Source organism: Myxocyprinus asiaticus, chromosome 34 (genome assembly GCF_019703515.2).
Source record: "Myxocyprinus asiaticus isolate MX2 ecotype Aquarium Trade chromosome 34, UBuf_Myxa_2, whole genome shotgun sequence".
Classification (NCBI taxonomy): domain Eukaryota; kingdom Metazoa; phylum Chordata; class Actinopteri; order Cypriniformes; family Catostomidae; genus Myxocyprinus; species Myxocyprinus asiaticus.
In genome coordinates, this window is record NC_059377.1 from 36,673,205 (window position 1) to 36,689,699 (window position 16,495).

The 16,495-nt window shown below is 36.6% G+C and overlaps 1 protein-coding gene across 2 annotated transcripts; it reads right to left on the reverse strand.

The window, feature by feature from the left end:
• Positions 1-39: 39 nt before the first annotated feature.
• On the reverse strand, positions 40-15,868 carry LOC127425636 (estradiol 17-beta-dehydrogenase 8-like). Of its 2 annotated transcripts, none has more exons than XM_051671829.1 (9): positions 15,386-15,868; positions 5,187-5,389; positions 4,962-5,078; positions 4,656-4,751; positions 4,380-4,465; positions 4,084-4,168; positions 2,118-2,160; positions 335-409; positions 40-201 (listed from the first exon to the last, which is right to left on the reverse strand). In XM_051671829.1, exons 1-9 carry the CDS (start codon positions 15,486-15,488, stop codon positions 182-184), a joined length of 828 nt encoding a protein of 275 aa, XP_051527789.1. In that variant the 5' UTR covers positions 15,489-15,868; the 3' UTR covers positions 40-181. The 2 variants fall into 2 exon arrangements, with proteins under 2 accessions (XP_051527789.1, XP_051527790.1); XM_051671830.1 differs by lacking the exon at positions 15,386-15,868 and adding an exon at positions 5,858-6,065.
• Between the last annotated feature and the right edge of the window lie 627 nt (positions 15,869-16,495).

Sequence of the window (16,495 nt, forward strand, 5' to 3'; positions counted from 1 at the left end):
ACAAAATAAATATTCACACTTCAACTGTATAAATATATATCATTTTTAGTATAATTTATTACATTTTGTACAAACATTACTTTTACAGCAATTAAAATGGAATTTTTACAAGGACAATTATTTCACTTCAAAGGATGAAGGCACAATTTGGTGACTTTCGACAGTAGATAGTAGTGTGTTGTCAGCCAATGAAAAGGCCACCTGTATTAATGAGGAAAGTACATGTTAATTAAAAATAAATTGGTTAAATTGGAAAACAGCATATTTCTAATTGAAGTCATATGCATTTCTTTTAGTTTTTCTGCTAAAAATCTGTTTAATGCAAGCTTCATACCAGCAACTTCAATGCTGACTCCAGTAATATATCGACTGTCATCTGAAGCAAGAAAGGCACATGCATCAGCGACTTCTGCAGACAGAAAGACAACCAGGAGTAAGCGAGAGAAAATAAAGCTAGAGCAAACAATAATGACAAAATGTCTTTACATGCAGAATACAAATACACTGACTGGCCAAAAGTTGTATCGCCTTTAGCTTTTATTACACTATGTAACACAGTTTTTGTTCCTGGGTAGTAAGTGTTATTTCCTAATTGCTTATGCCTCAAAAGTATAGAAAATGGCTATTATTCCCCCACAAACTTTGCTTTTGTGACCAGGACAGTGATATTTTGAAATGTACCTATTTCCAATGAGAAAACTGGCGAATTTGTGTCTTTTCGTTCACATAAAGTCAGAAAAAAACAACATATGAATCCAAAATCCTTCTTTATCTGTGGTCCGACAAAGACACCGGCTTTGACCTTTGCCTCAGACAACTTAGGGAAGAAGTCTTGAAGGTACTTGAAGACTGCTGACTCCTTATCTAGAGCTCTGACAAATTGTTTCATAAGGCCCAATTTGATGTGCAGTGGTGGCATCAGCACCTTCCGGGGGTCCACCAGCGGCTCCCACTTGACATTGTTCCTCCCCACAGAGAACTCGGTCTGCTGTGGCTAGTCCCGCCTGTGGTAGTGCGCCTTGGTGTCCCTGCTGTCCCAAAGGCAAAGATAGCAGGGAAACTTGGTAAAACCGCCTTGAAGACCCATCAGGAATGCAACCATTTTGAAGTCTCCTATTACCTCCCAGCCGTACTCATCATATTTCAAGGCGTCCAGCAAAGTGTTGATGCTGTTGTAATCCTCTCTGAGGTGCACCGAGTGAGCCAGGGGAAGAGACGGGTATTTGTTACCATTATGGACCAGCACGGCTTTGAATATTACTTTAGTATAAATACATGTTAATTTGGATTCATATGTTGTTTTTTTCTGACTTTATGTGAACGAAAAGACACAAATTTGCCCGTTTTCTCATTGGAAATAGGTACATTTCAAAATATCACTGTCCTGGTCACAAAAGCAAAGTTTGTGGGGGAATAATAGCCATTTTCTATACTTCTGAGGCATAAGCAATTAGGAAATAACACTTACTACCCAGAAAAAAAAAAAGAAAAAAAAATTTGTTACACAGTGTTACGGCTCGCTTTCGTTGTAGCATTGTTTCGATAAACTTATGCAACGTCACAACATTTATTTCCATCCAGAGTTGCATTAATTTTTGGCCGAGATCTTGTATTGATGACGGGAGAGTCGAACCACTCTGTAAAGTCTTCTCCAGCACATCCCAAAGACTTTAAATGGGGTTAAGGTCAGGACTCTATGGTGGCCAATTCATGTGTGAAAATGATTCCTCATGCTCCCTGAACCACTCTTTCACAATTTGAGCCCGACGAATCTTGGCATTGTCGTCCTGGAACATGCCCGTGCCGTCAGGGAAGAAAAATTCCATTGATGGGATAACCTGGTCATTCAGTACATTCAGGTAGTCAGCTGACTTCATTTTATGGCTGCATAACGTTGCTGAGCCTTGGATAATGATCCAGTCATAGGTTCTTAAGTATCTGCTTATTTAAATCCAAATGTTTTTTGGGGTTTTTTTGGGTTTTTTTGGCCAGGCAGTGTAAGTAGTAATACTTAAGACACAAACCATTCAAACCTATTATTAGAACACTGTTTAGTATGGTAATCACTATTACAGTTGTGAAAATGTTTTTATATAATAAAATATATTATGATTTACCAGCAGGCTCCCCCATTCTTCCCATTGGAATAATGGATGTGAGCTGTACAAAACATACAAAAGTAGTGCACAAAGTTACAATGTAAGAAATTTTAAATTAGGGCTGACGATTTCAAGAGTAAATTTAGTGCGATTATTTTTGTAAAAAGAACAATGTTATAAAAATGTAGTTTATCATGGCCCCGATCCGTACGTAAGAATTTTTGGAAGAATATCTCAGCTCTGAAGGTCCATACAATGCAAGTGAATGGTGGCCAGAAATTTGAAGGTCCAAAAACAATATAAACGCAGCATAAAAGTAATCCGTAAGACTCCACTGGTTATATCCATACCTTCAGAAGTGATATGATAGGTGTGGGTGAGAAACAGATCAATAATTAAGTCCTTTTTTGCCATTAATTCTCCTCCCTGCCCAGTAGGTGGCGATATGCATGAAGAATGTGAATCATCCAAAAAAAAAAAAGAAGAAGAAGAAGAATTTGGAAGTGAAAGTGGAGATTTATCCACCTTTTTCCTGAACACGGAAGTGTTCCACGATTCGTCTGTTTTCAATTTCCGGTCTCCAGTGTTTTCACCCACATCGGCATATATTATTAGCGGGGAAAGTATTACATTTACAGAAATTGTCAAAAAACATGTGGCTCTATATTGCCAATACTTCAGAGTCGAGATTAACTTTTTTTATTTATTTATTTATTTTATTTTTTTTTTTACAGTGCCTCACCCAAGTAGATGACATGAAGTGATGGTCCGAGGTGATATCATAAACTACTTTGAGTTGTTATGACAGCCAACAACTGTTTTACATTGCGTCTCGAGACCAGATAAAGAAAACAGGCAATTAGAATCATCATGGTGCTGCCTAGTGGTTACTCAGGATAGTAAAGAAGGACTTAAATATTGATCTGTTTCTCACCCACACGTCATATCGCTTCAGAAGATATGGATTTAACCACTGGAGTCTTATGGATTACTTTTATGCTGCCTTTATGTGATTTTTGGACCTTCAAAGTTCTGATCACCATTCACTTGCATTGTATGGAACTACAGAGCTAAAATATTCTTCTAAAAATCTTTGTTTCTGTTCTGCTGAATAAAGAAATTCATACACATCTGGGATGGCATGAGGGTGAGTAAATGATGAGAGAATTTTCATTTTTGGGTGAACTGTCCCTTTAAAACGATCAAATTTACAAATATTTTAAATCATAAACGTCTAAAAGACATCTGCTGAATGTCTTATTGACATCCAGGACATTGACATACGTCTTATAGACGTATTGCAGATGAGCAAACAATGTAAAAAAAAAAATACATCTTCCAGATGTAAACACACACATCAAATAGACGTCTGGGTGATGTACGTGTACTATAAGGGGAATGTTCCTACCATTGGACCAGTTCAAGCTTGACCTACTACCTTGCTATTTATACAAATTTGTAGCAGTAGAGGGCAGTCAGTTTCAAAATACGTTTAACATAACATAGTATGCTAAAAACACAGCTTGTGACAGGAGATGCTGAAAACTAGTGATACCTAGACCAGCAATTAAAAATAGCCCAGACGGATGATACGGAAATAAAACAATCAATATTTTGACATTTAAGACACTTTTTGTATTGTCCAAATGCTTTACTTGTCTGCTTCCATAATATACAGTATGATGTTGTCTTTTAATGATCTGAATTACAATATTTATTATATATAATATTTTTAGTTAATCATTATATACTAAATTATCTTTATTTGGGGGCCTTTCACAGTAAATATTGATATGCAGTTAATTCGATTAGTCAGCACTTCATGTAATTCGATAAATATCGATTGACAGCCCTACTTAAAAGTGGTAACTCCAAAGTCTCACAATGCCTAAAAAAACATCAAATAAAACTTATTTGTGTGGATAAATAAGAAACCCAATATTATTTCTCACAAAAGTTATAATGCAGAGAAATTCTCCCTTACTTTACTGATCACTTTCTCTGGCACTTGATCTGTCATGGGTGTACTGATGAACCCTGGTAGCACACAGTTGCAACGAATCCCAAATCTGAAAGAGATTCAATAATATACTAGTTTTTCTACTCAATATGCAATTTGCAATCACGAGGCAGTTTCTCTCTAAACATACAGATTTTTTTTTTTTAAATCAGCATGAGCGAACAGTGACTCGCCCCAAAGAAAACATGTATAAGGCCGCAGAGTGTTTGGAAATTACAGGTCTTGTTACTGTGTGACGTCAGAGTTAAATGGCCACATACTTGCTCAGTTCTTTGGCTGCAGTCCTAGTAAGTCCCTCAACCCCTGCTTTAGAAGCCGAGTAGTTTGCCTGGCCAATATTCCCAACCTAAAGCCAATCAAAGACAAAAACTACATGTAACTAAAGGCCTGAAAATGTGAATGACTTTCATAACCATCAGTGGTTTGGTCAGTTTGGTGAATAATGTTAAATGCTCCCTGTAAAAAGTAAAATTAGTAAATTAATCTTTAAGTGCTACTAAACAATATATGCATGCTGCATGTTGTAAATGGTTGACCTTGCCCACGATACTGCCCACAGTGATGATGGAGCCCTTCGGGGCACCTGCCGAAACTAGAGCCTTGGAGACAGCCTGAGTCATAAGAAATGTGCCCTAAAAGAGAGAGTGAATTAAGAGAGAGAAACGAAGGAATAGAAAGGAAAAATTGGAATATGCAATCTCCCCAACATCAGATAAAGATTTTTTTCTCTCTGTGCATTCAAAAGCAAAAACTGGCTTTTCAAAAAATGGCTTCTGTATAATGGGTGTATTTTTTCATGGGGCAATTATTTTATAATATAGTTACTTTCCAGACCCTATTACCTTGAGGTTAACCTCAATGACTTTATCAAAATCCTCTTCTTCCATTTTAAGAAGAAATTCATCTTGTGTGATCCCGGCAGCATTCACACATACAGAGGGCGGTTGGAAGTAGTGATGCTGCAAGAATGCCAACAATAAACAGATCATAAATATACCATAATTATGAAATAATGAGACTGGAATGCTTCATTGGAACATAATTATTTAATCCGATCTCTGTCATACTTGTATACTTGTCACTAGTTTCTCCACACTGTCCTTTGATGACACGTCCACTCCCAGTGCCATGTGCTCCTGACCTTTGTGGTCACGTGACATGAGTTCCAGGGTCTGATTGGCTGATTCCTCATTGCGGTCAGCCACAATCACAGATGCACCTTCAGTGGCAAATCTCTGACACACTGCTCTGCCAATGCCACTGCCACCTCCTGACACAAAAATACAATGGGTAACCCTAAGTTAGGACACAGTCTGACCTCTAATATGATAAGCAAATGTCTGATATTCCACATATTCCAATGAATATTACATTTACAACTTTAGTAAACAAAGACAAAAGTACACAATGTTACAATGCAAATCAATGTCTGAATTCTTTATGATTGAAAAAGGTTCAAACGATTGATGTCCTGTATTTAAGTACTGAAATTCAAGCTTCAAGACTTTAAACGTGCAGACAAGACAGTTTTGCAAATATTACCATAATTACTGTGCTCTTTCGCTGGTATTTTGTTTTACGGACTCAAGTACCAGATCTAACAGGGGTGTTTTCGTGAGCACTGAGCGAGAATGTAGCTGTATGATTTGTGAAACAAATGTGTACACTGTTGATATGTATGTTTCCACATTAAAAAATGTGCTTATCAAGAAAAACTAAATGAAATGTTTAATCTCACCCGTCACTAATGTCAACCTCGAAATGAGACGAGAGGACGCCGCCATGACAGTCAACAGCGCAATGCAGTTCCAACAGTGTCCACTAGGTGCCACCAAAAGTCACTTACAAGACCCCTTGAATTACACTTATGCATTTGGCAGATGCTTTTATCCAAAGCGACTTACAGTGCACTTATTACAGGGACAATCCCCCCAGAGCAACCTGGAGTTAAGTGCCTTGCTCAAGGACACAATGGTGGTGGCTGTGGGGATCGAACCAGTTATGCGCTTTAGTCCACTACACCACCACCACTCCACTTTCCCATTAATGACTTTCAAAGTCATTAATGGGACTGAGACTAAAAATCTTCTGTAGTCGTTAAACAGAATGAATTGAAAGCAGAGAGGTTAAGTGTGCCGTGTGAACTTTATGTAGGAAGGAGTTGTATCTCTTCCGTTATTTCGGTTCACTCATCACTTTTTCTATTCACACTGAACAAGAGAATAGGTGTCTAAGCAAAGATGTTCCTGCTGAAATACCATGTCCTTCTAAATTAGAAAAATTTAGTTTGTTATTTAGGAATACATATAGATATCAAACTCTGTCTAAAGTTTTGGATCTTCTGAAATCATTGTACAATAATAACGCAATGAAGCGAATCTCTGTGTTTGTCAATATTAGGTCAAAAATGGCAAAAAAGGAACAGCTTTCTCTAGAAACTCATCAGTCAATCATTGTTTTGAGGAATGAAGGCTATACAATGCTTGAAATTGCCAAAAAACTGAAGATTTCATACAAAGTTGTACACTACAGTCTTCAAAGTCAAAGGACAACTGGCTCTAACAAGGACAGAAAGAGATGTGGAAGGCCAGATGTACAACTAAACAAGAGGATAAGTATATCAGAGTCTCTAGTTTGAGAAATAGACGCCTCACATGTCCTCAGCTGACAGCTTCATTGAATTCTACCCGCTCAACACCAGTTTCATGTACAACAGTAAAGAGAAGACTCAGGGGTGCAGGCCTTATGGGAAGAATTGCAAAGAAAAAGACACTTTTGAAACAGAAAAACAAAAAGAAAAGGTTAGAGTGGGCAAAGAAACACAGACATTGGACAACAGATAATTGGAAAAGTGTTATGGATCTTAACCCCATTGAGCTTTTGTGGGATTAGCTAGACTGTAAGGTGCGTGAGAAGTGCCCGACAAGACAGCCACATCTATGGCAAGTGCAACAGGAAGCGTGGGGTGAAATGTCACCTGAGTATCTGGACAAACTGACAGCTAGAATGGAGGATTTTTTTTTTATGAGAACTCTTTGAAGTAGTTAAAGAAGTTCTGAAATAAAAATAATAATCAAATTGTAATAGTAATTTTTCATGGTATTAATGTTCTGACTTTACATTGTGATCAGTTGAATGCCACTTTGGTGAATAAAAGTACCAATTTATTTCCATAAGAGCAAAATCTGTACATTATTCCAAACTTTTGGCTGCCAGTGTAAGTAATAGCCCAATCCTCAAATTAACCTTACTTTTATTTAATAATTTCACAAACCTCGTCATAATTTCACATCTCTATCGTCAAAAAGCCCTGCCCATTTTTCATAAGCAGACGTGAGCGGACAGTTAATTGGCCTAAAGTAGCTACTTGTATTACATACTGTTTGTCAAGTCCCTTGGCGGACAACTTAGTGCCCCCATGTCAATAGGCCTGGCCCCCCCAGTGGCCCCCCAAATTGGAGTGGTAGAATGGTAAGACTGGTATTCTCATTTTTCATTCCACTGGGAGTTCAGTGACCCCACATCATAATAAATAGACTAAACAAATTATATTTAAACAAAACATCAATGCATTATGACTGCATAATAATATTTAGTGGGGTAAAGTTTAATTTAAGTTCAATATTGATTAAATATTCTCTTATGGTTCAAAAGATTTTACTATTAAAATCAAATTGTGATAGTAATTTTTCGCATTATTAATGTCCTGACTATACATTGTGATCAGTTGAATGCCAAGAATAAAAAGCAAATGTGCAACTAACCAGGAGAGAGAGAACAAAGCTTCAGAGTTGATCCTGCTGCTTTTCTTGCAAACAAAATGCAAGAGAAGCACTAAATAGTTTACAGGGAAGATAACAAACACAATGTCTTCTTTATGAACACCATTTATCAATCAAATACTTAATGCGAGCATCAATAACAAGGGAGAAGAACACGTGTGCTCAATAACGGAGAATTGAGCTTAATATTAGCAACCACATTCTCTTATAAGAGGCGCACCCCAAGCGTGCGCAATAAGGAATGGGCATAGACACTGACAGACATAATAATGATTAAAAATGACACATTAAAGCCATCTTATTGGTCACTTAGATGCATGCAACTTTTTTTAAATTCATAGTCATTGAGATAGATACATTTAAAAATGCACTTGTTAAACTGGACCAGAACTAGTGAATTTAAAAATGTGCTTAAAAATTCTTAAAAGAATCTTGAAGGAAATGGTGACCATTTATGAGAAATGTACATGCTGATTACAGCCTACTGATTAAATTCCACCTATAAATCTTGATGTAGCCTATCATTCATTTTACCCTAGAATGTTACTGCAATTGTCACTCTAAAGAACAACATAGCAACATGGCTTAAAGTTTGTGGGTAAAACCAGAATGTTAGTGTGTAGTGACTAACTGAAACATTTGTCATGAGCCTGTTTGTTTATATATTTCAAAATTAAAAATGTAAAAATTTCACCAAATTTGGTGAATCTTTGCTTGTCTTTAAAAAAAAAAAAAATAAAAATTGCATGTCCGCAAATATTAAAACAGCAAATTATGTTTTATATGTGTACAGGGGACATTTAAGGTATAATACAGTTGCCCCCTTCAAGCACACCCGGCCCACCCTGACACCCCCAGTCAAAATGGTCTAGAACCGCCCCTGCATTTTGGTTCTTTAAGTTACAGTATAGGATGTCATGTGTCTAATACGTAGGCTATGTTTACTATATCTGAATCTTTATTAAATTAGTTTATATTTAAAATGAAGATTGACAAATTTGCGAAATAAGAGAAGGGACATCATCACAAGGCATAAAACAACCCGACAGGGTGAATATGAAATTAACACCACTGGAAGGGACACTGTGCTGGTCAATACCGTAGTTGACCACAAGAGGACAGAAAAGCACAGGTGTAAAAACACCTCACCTGCAGCGTTTAGCCTTAAAATATAAGCCCACTGTCTTTACACGATTATGTTTGATTTTACATACATTTTTTTATTTTATTATTTTTGTCTTACGAAAAATACATCCATAATTTGCATATTCTAGGCCAGTACAGCACTATTGGTCAGCTCTTCCTAACTAGCTAAACGTCATTTAATTTTAAGGAAACCTAAACAGCATTAACACAAAAATACTAGTTAAAGTCAGGGGCGAATAATACATTTTATTTATCATATAATAGGAATGGAAGCCCCGTATTGCACCTGTGATCTGAAATTAAAACCCATCGCTGGTGTCTGGGGAAATAAGGAGAACAATTCATTAGTCTGCGTTCCCATGTGGCTGTTCGAGTAAATGCAATTCCAGTGTTTATATCTGCAGTTTCTCCGCCCCCGATATCATTTTACAAAGATAACGAATCCCTCCTAAATATGCATGTTTTACAGAGACCCAGTTTAGAAATCTCTTTCTTATTTTTGAGCAGTTTTTGGGACACTGAAATGCCATTTTACCTGTAAAAAAATATTGTTTTGTTTTTGTCTGAAGCTATATATGCTTTCTTTAGAACATTGGCCTAATTTCAAAAGACAGTTGGAGTCCTTATAATAAACAAATGAATGAATTCACCAGTTCAAACTATGGAAACTAGGACAACATTCATACACTCAATCTGTTGTTACCGAGTCTACTTTATTTTTGCACAGATGTATACCTTTCAAATTGTCCAAAGGTGAAAAACTTGGTGACCATTAGTAATATATACTGCACTTTCCCTTAAACATTTTTGTAATTTTTAACCTAAAATGAAACATACATATCTGAAAGCATGAATACAGCATAATTTAGTGTGTTAGTTGTTAAATAAGTTAACCATTCCATTACTGTTTAATCAATTAACTGACTAGAGCTGTTTAGCCATTTGTGCAAATGGCACAGGTAATCATGTTGGGTAAGTCAATCAATTTTCAAACCTTTTCTTAAAATGCAGGATAACAGTAGTATAATGTATAACACCCAGGGTTTGGGAGTTACGAAATACATGTAACGGGATTATGTATTTAAAATACAAAATATTAGTAACTGTATTCCACTACAGTTACAATTTAAATCATTGGTAATTAGAATACAGTTACATTCAAAAAGTATTTAGATTACTGAACAGATTACTTTGCATTTTATTGTCATTTGTTTCATTTAATATTTAGTCCTTTCAGATGGAAACATTTATACATATAAATGATGCGATCCAAAGTGCATTTGAACAGCGGTGAAACACTTTCTTATGATGTGTTACATTCATACGAGCAGACAGAGAAGTAAGTTTGAAGTAAGTTTGGAGCAGAAGAAATAGAAATAAACCTTGTGTAAATTGTCAGTTTTACACTAAGCTAAAATGCTATTTCTAGCCATTTTACATGCACGTTACCAGACATGATCATATTTTTTTTATCAAGAAAATTCACGTTGGATCATAATTTCTTTTTTTGTAGTAAGACCTTTGATATTAGGGCAAAAATCATATTCTTGATAATAATTTTTGTATTGTTTTCCTGTAAAAATATCTAAAAATCCTTAAAAGAAGTTCAGTTTGATTGATCTTGTTTTAGAAACAACACTGCATAAGATATTTAGGTTTTTCAAAGAATGTATTTTTAAAAAGTTTTTTATAGTCAAAACAAGTGAAAAAAATCTACCAGTGCTGAAGAAGTAATCCAAAGTATTCGTTACTGATTTGAGTAATCTAACGGAATACGTTACAAATTACATTTTACAGCATGTATTCTGTAATCTGTAGTGGAATACATTTCAAAAGTAACCCTCCCAACCCTGATAACACCAAGGTCAAATAACAGATTTACCCACATAAATAAGCAGAAAAGAATAATCCTATCACGTAATGGTTCAAACTTTAACATATCACAAAAGCACTTCCATGTAAAAATGCTCTCAGTTGAGAGGAAGGGAAGTAAAACCTGGGGGGGATATGAAAACCCTTTTACTTTCCTGGGTTATCACAATATTTGCATTATTTTAGGATCAGTAGTAGCAAACATTTACCTTCTCTTGTAGTAGCAGTATGCAGAAAAAAGAGCCACAATAAGGCCGATAAGGAAAAAAGAGCAACCCACCACTTGCTTTACAATTCTGGTATCTAGAGAAGTCGAGTCTGAGCGTGGGAAAAGAAGATAGAGAATGAACAAGTGACAGACCAACTACAGAGAAGTAGTACAGACTATGGCATGTAAACTGGTTTATACTTTAATTTCATCTGAGGCATCTCCACCTTATGTTCATGTTTACATCATATTGACCTGGATCAGATATTTTTTTTAACAATATTTGTAATATTTACAAATTATAAATAAATAGGCAGTTGAGTTGGTGAGGTTGATAAGGTTCACTCGCTGACAGACATGGTCACATCAACTCCTTTCATTTTCAGGCAATTACATAAAAACAATAGAAAATCATTGGACAATCAATTAGTGGGCCACTATCTGAACTTACACCACTGCACAACGAGAGGTTCTTTCAGGCTGCTATGTTCCACTTGGCAGGACACTTTGACCCCTCTCTGGAGCACCAGCTCCATGTATGAATGGAACTGGTAGCACCAGTCCCCATTATCCATGAATTCTGTTGAGATCACTTCATTAGTGACCTTTGATCCATCTATTAACCAAGTGATACTAATGGCCTGGGGGTAGAAATCATATGCATGGCACTCCAGTGTGGTCAGCTGACCATAGTGAGCTTTCTCACTGGAATGTACGGTAACGTTGCACAGACAATGAGACTAAAAATTTACTACAAGGGTATTTGAAAACAGAAACTGTTTATTGACTAGGGATGCATCCATATGAAAATTTTTGACTGATAATGATACCGCTTTTAACAACAACAGCAAAAAAAATAAATAAATAAATAAAAATAAAAAAAACATAGGCCGATACGGATAATTTGCCACTTACCACAATAAAAGATAAATAGAAGATAAAAAGATAAAAAGCAAAAATAACTAAATATAACATGATTATTGATATGAAAGAAGGTTATTTTTTACTTCTAAAACATTTTTATACTTCTGTTTTGCAGTTAAAAAAACAACAGAGCTCAACAGAACATTTGACATGTATGTACTGTATATGAAAGAACATAACAAATTCATACTATGCATATGTTGGGCAATTCCACAGAAGTGTCAACCACATCATGGAAAAATAAAAAGTTTAAACTAAGGAACAAATCCCCCTTTTTTAATTCTGTATGTATTATAATGGATAATGCCATCCAGACCGCTAGAGGGCACCGATTGCTCACACAGTGCTGACTGAAATGCTGAATGCAAAAACACAGCCTTTTATGGTTTAGTAACCACGCAAGGACATATTGTGAATTCAATCTTAATTCAATCAATGAAAGAGCATTAAAAGACAGTCAAAGTTTGCGGGTTTCAAAGAGTTTTGAAAGACTGGCCTCATCATCTTGCCTATAGGTAAGGGCAGTTTTCACAATTGATATCCATTTATGGCGGTTTGTCAGCATTAACAAAAGAGAACGAGAAAGAATAAAAATGTTATGTTACATGTTCTTAGGAGTGCCATCCCTTCTACATATTGTGTCTATTATTATTTTTGGATTGTGCATTTAAATTCACAGAGGTTTTAGAGAGTTTGTTGCTAATCAATTATAAATCAACTATCGTTTTTTCATATCAGTGTTTTTATGCTTATAACAGATAAGACGATGGGTTTAATTTGGTCAATAATTGGCCGATAAATTTCACCAGCTGATACATTGGAGCATCCCTACTATTGACAAAATGGTCAGTAGATTTTGGAACTGACAGAAGTGAGAGCTAACATTGGGTTAATCGGCAATTCAGACACGTTATAAAATGATGCTCAAAACGACTCAATTTCAAAATGCCCAAATATCGGTCAAGTAATCGGCCTGGCTGATATATTGGTGTATCACTACTTCAGACTAGGGCTGGGCCATAAAATGATCATGGAATTTATCATGGATTTGTTTTTTGTTTTTTATATTTAGCCTGTTCTACATCTACACGATCAGGTGTGTATTGCTAAAAATGCAAGCAGTTCCACAAAGTTATACACAAAACTAGCTAAATCACGGTCATAAAATCAGCTTGATAGGAAGTATTAGCTGGCTAGTGGCTACCTAGCCCTGCTGTCATGTAAACCAGTAAACCAGTAATAAGATTAGGTAGCTGCTAGCTAACAATCCCCCAAATATGATATTGTTGTGTACTAAACAAGACAGCACTGACAATTTAATTCAGCTATCGAACGAACACAACAGCAACATTGTCAGGAATGTAAAAATTAATCACCATGAATAGAGTCAAACGTACGCCGAAGACAACGAAATTGCGTCGAAAAGAGGTCACACACCTTATGTAGGATTGAATCCTGAACTGAGTATACATATTGAACCTCAAATTAAAAGGTAGCTTACTCTCTGGAGTTTACTTATAAACAAACATGTTATGTATACATTCATTCTTGAATGGTCTAACAAATATGTGGAATGCATTTCCCTCTCTATTAATGGCATGTAACTTATTTAGTGATAAATATCGATATTGAATGAAATGAAAAAAATAAATTATAACTATATATATATAAACTCAGCAAAAAAGAAACGTCCCTTTTTCAGGACACTGTATTTTAAAGATAATTTTGTAAAAATCCAAATAACTTTACAGATCTTTATTGTAAAGGGTTTAAATAATGTTTTCCATGCTTGTTCAATGAACCTTAAACAATTAATGAACATGCACCTGTGGAACGATTGTTAAGACACTAACAGCTTACAGACGGTAGGCAATTAAGGTCACAGTTATAAAAACTTAGGACACTAAAGAGACCTTTATACTGACTCTGAAAAACACCAAAAGAAAGATGCACAGGGTCCCTGATCATTTGTGTGAACGTGTCTTAGGCATGCTGCATGGAGGCATGAAGACTGCAGATGTGGCCAGGGCAATAAATTGCAATGTCTGTTCTGTGAGACACCTAAGACAGCGCTACAGGGAGACAGGAAGGACAGCTGATCATCCTCTCAGTGGCAGACCATGTGTAACAACATCTGCACAGGATCGGTACATCCGAATATCACACCTGTGGGACAGGTACAGGATGGCAACAACTGCCCGAGTTACACCAGGAACGCACAATCCCTCCATCAGTGCTCAGACTGTCCGCAATAGGCTGAGAGAGGCTGGACTGAGGGCTTGTAGGCCTGTTGAAAGGCAGGTCCTTACCAGACATCACCAGCAACAACATCGCCTATGGGCACAAACCCACCTTCGCTGGACCAGACAGGACTGGCAAAAAGTGTTCTTCACTGACGAGTCTCGGTTTTGTCTCACTAGGGGTGATGGTCGGACTTGCGTTTATCGTCGAAGGAATGAGCGATACACCGAGGCCTGTACTCTGGAGCCGGATCGATTTGGAGGTGGAGGGTCCATCCTGACATGACCCTCCAGCATGACAATGCCACCAGCCATACTGCTCTTTCTGTGCATGATTTCCTGCAAGACAGGAATGTTAGTGTTCCGCCATGGCCAGCGAAGAGCCCGGATCTCAGTCCCATTGAGCACGTCTGAGACCTAGGGCCATTCCCCCCAGAAATGTCTGGGAACTTGCAAGTGCCTTGGTGGAAGAGTGGGGTAACATCTCACAGCAAGAACTGGCAAATCTGGTGCAGTCTTTGAGGAGGAGATGCACTGCAGTACTTAATGCAGCTGATGGCCACACCAGATACTGACTGTTTGTTTACCCCCCCCCCCCCAGTTCAGTTTATGTCTTAGTTGTTGAATCTTTTTATGTTCATACAAATATTTACACATGTTAAGTTTGCTGAAAATAAAAGCAGTTGAAAGTGAGAGGATGTTTCTTTTTTTGCTGAGTTTATATATTGTGATCATATTTTTGGACATATCAACCAGCCCTACTTCAGACACTCTTTTAATTCACTTCCATCATTTCCAGAAGGGAATACATAGTGTAGTAAACATTATAGATACGTCAAAAATGTTACATTTGCATATATTTCAGTTAGCAGACACTTTTATCCAAAGCGACTCACAAATGAGGAAAAAAACAGGCAATTTAACATACAGGAGCCAGTAATAGCAGAGCCACAATACAGAATTTAAAGCTTATTCATCCAATATAAAGTATTCATCCACAGAGCTGAGGAAGCTTAAATGATTTTGGTCATGTCGGACTGGCCCTTCAAGTCAGGCCTGTCTTACTATATCAGTCATTTTTTAACCAAACTCACCTTCAGATGAAACAAAAGAAAAAGCAAAGACCATCAGGACAAGCCCATATACAAATCTGAGACTCACTGGTGTCCACATCTCCAAGGTCCTCTTCCAGTGCATGAGTAGTGCGATTTGAGGACCGAGTTTAAAAATGTGTGTCTAATTAACAAAGGAAAAATGGAGGCATTTGTAGTTTGCATTGTGGTTACTTCCTCATAATTTAGTAACACAAACCAAAATCAGACATGGTACAAGGAACAAACATTGCACAACATACCCGTGAACACTGAACACTTTCAGGTTTCTATGTGACTTGTCAGAGGAAAAAACATTTAGTCTTGACCCAATCACAAAATTTATGGAGCATTTAGGTTGAAACAACTAGAATACAGAATAGTTTGACAACCCAATTTACCATTGTGTAAACTACCTCAGCAAAACTTATCCTGAACAAATGTAAACATCACAGCACTAACTAACAAGAAGAGCCTAAAACAGATGCTTATGCTTTCTATTTACATTGATTTGCAAATTAGTAGTTTTGTCTGCACTCTTTTTTATTACTCATTATTTTTCTGTATTCTCTAAAGTCAACTAGCAATTTAAATTTACCCTCATGCCATCCCAGATGAGTTCAATTTCTTTCTTCTGCAGAATATAAAGATTTTTTATAAGAATATCTCAGCTCCGTAAGTCCATACAATGCAAGTGATTGGTGGCCAGACCTTTAAAGCTCCAAAAATCCCAAAAAGGCAACATAAAGGTAATCCATAAGACTCCAGTGGTTTATGTCTGCAAAAGTGATATGATTGCTTTGGGTGAGAAACAGATCAATATTTATGTTCCTTTTTACTATAAATATCAATTTTCACTTTCACATTATGTAAGTGAAAGTGGCCTTTATGGGATTTTTGGAGCTTCAAAGGTCTGATCACCATTCACTTGCATTGTATGGACCAACAGAGCAGAGATATTCTTCAAAAAATCTTTGTGTTCTGCAAAAGAAAGAAAGTAATACACATCTGGGATGGCATGAGGGTGAGTAAATGAGATAATTTTTTATTTTTTGGGTTTACTTTCCCTTTAATTTGCATTGTGACATATAGCACTTTGACATATAATGTTGA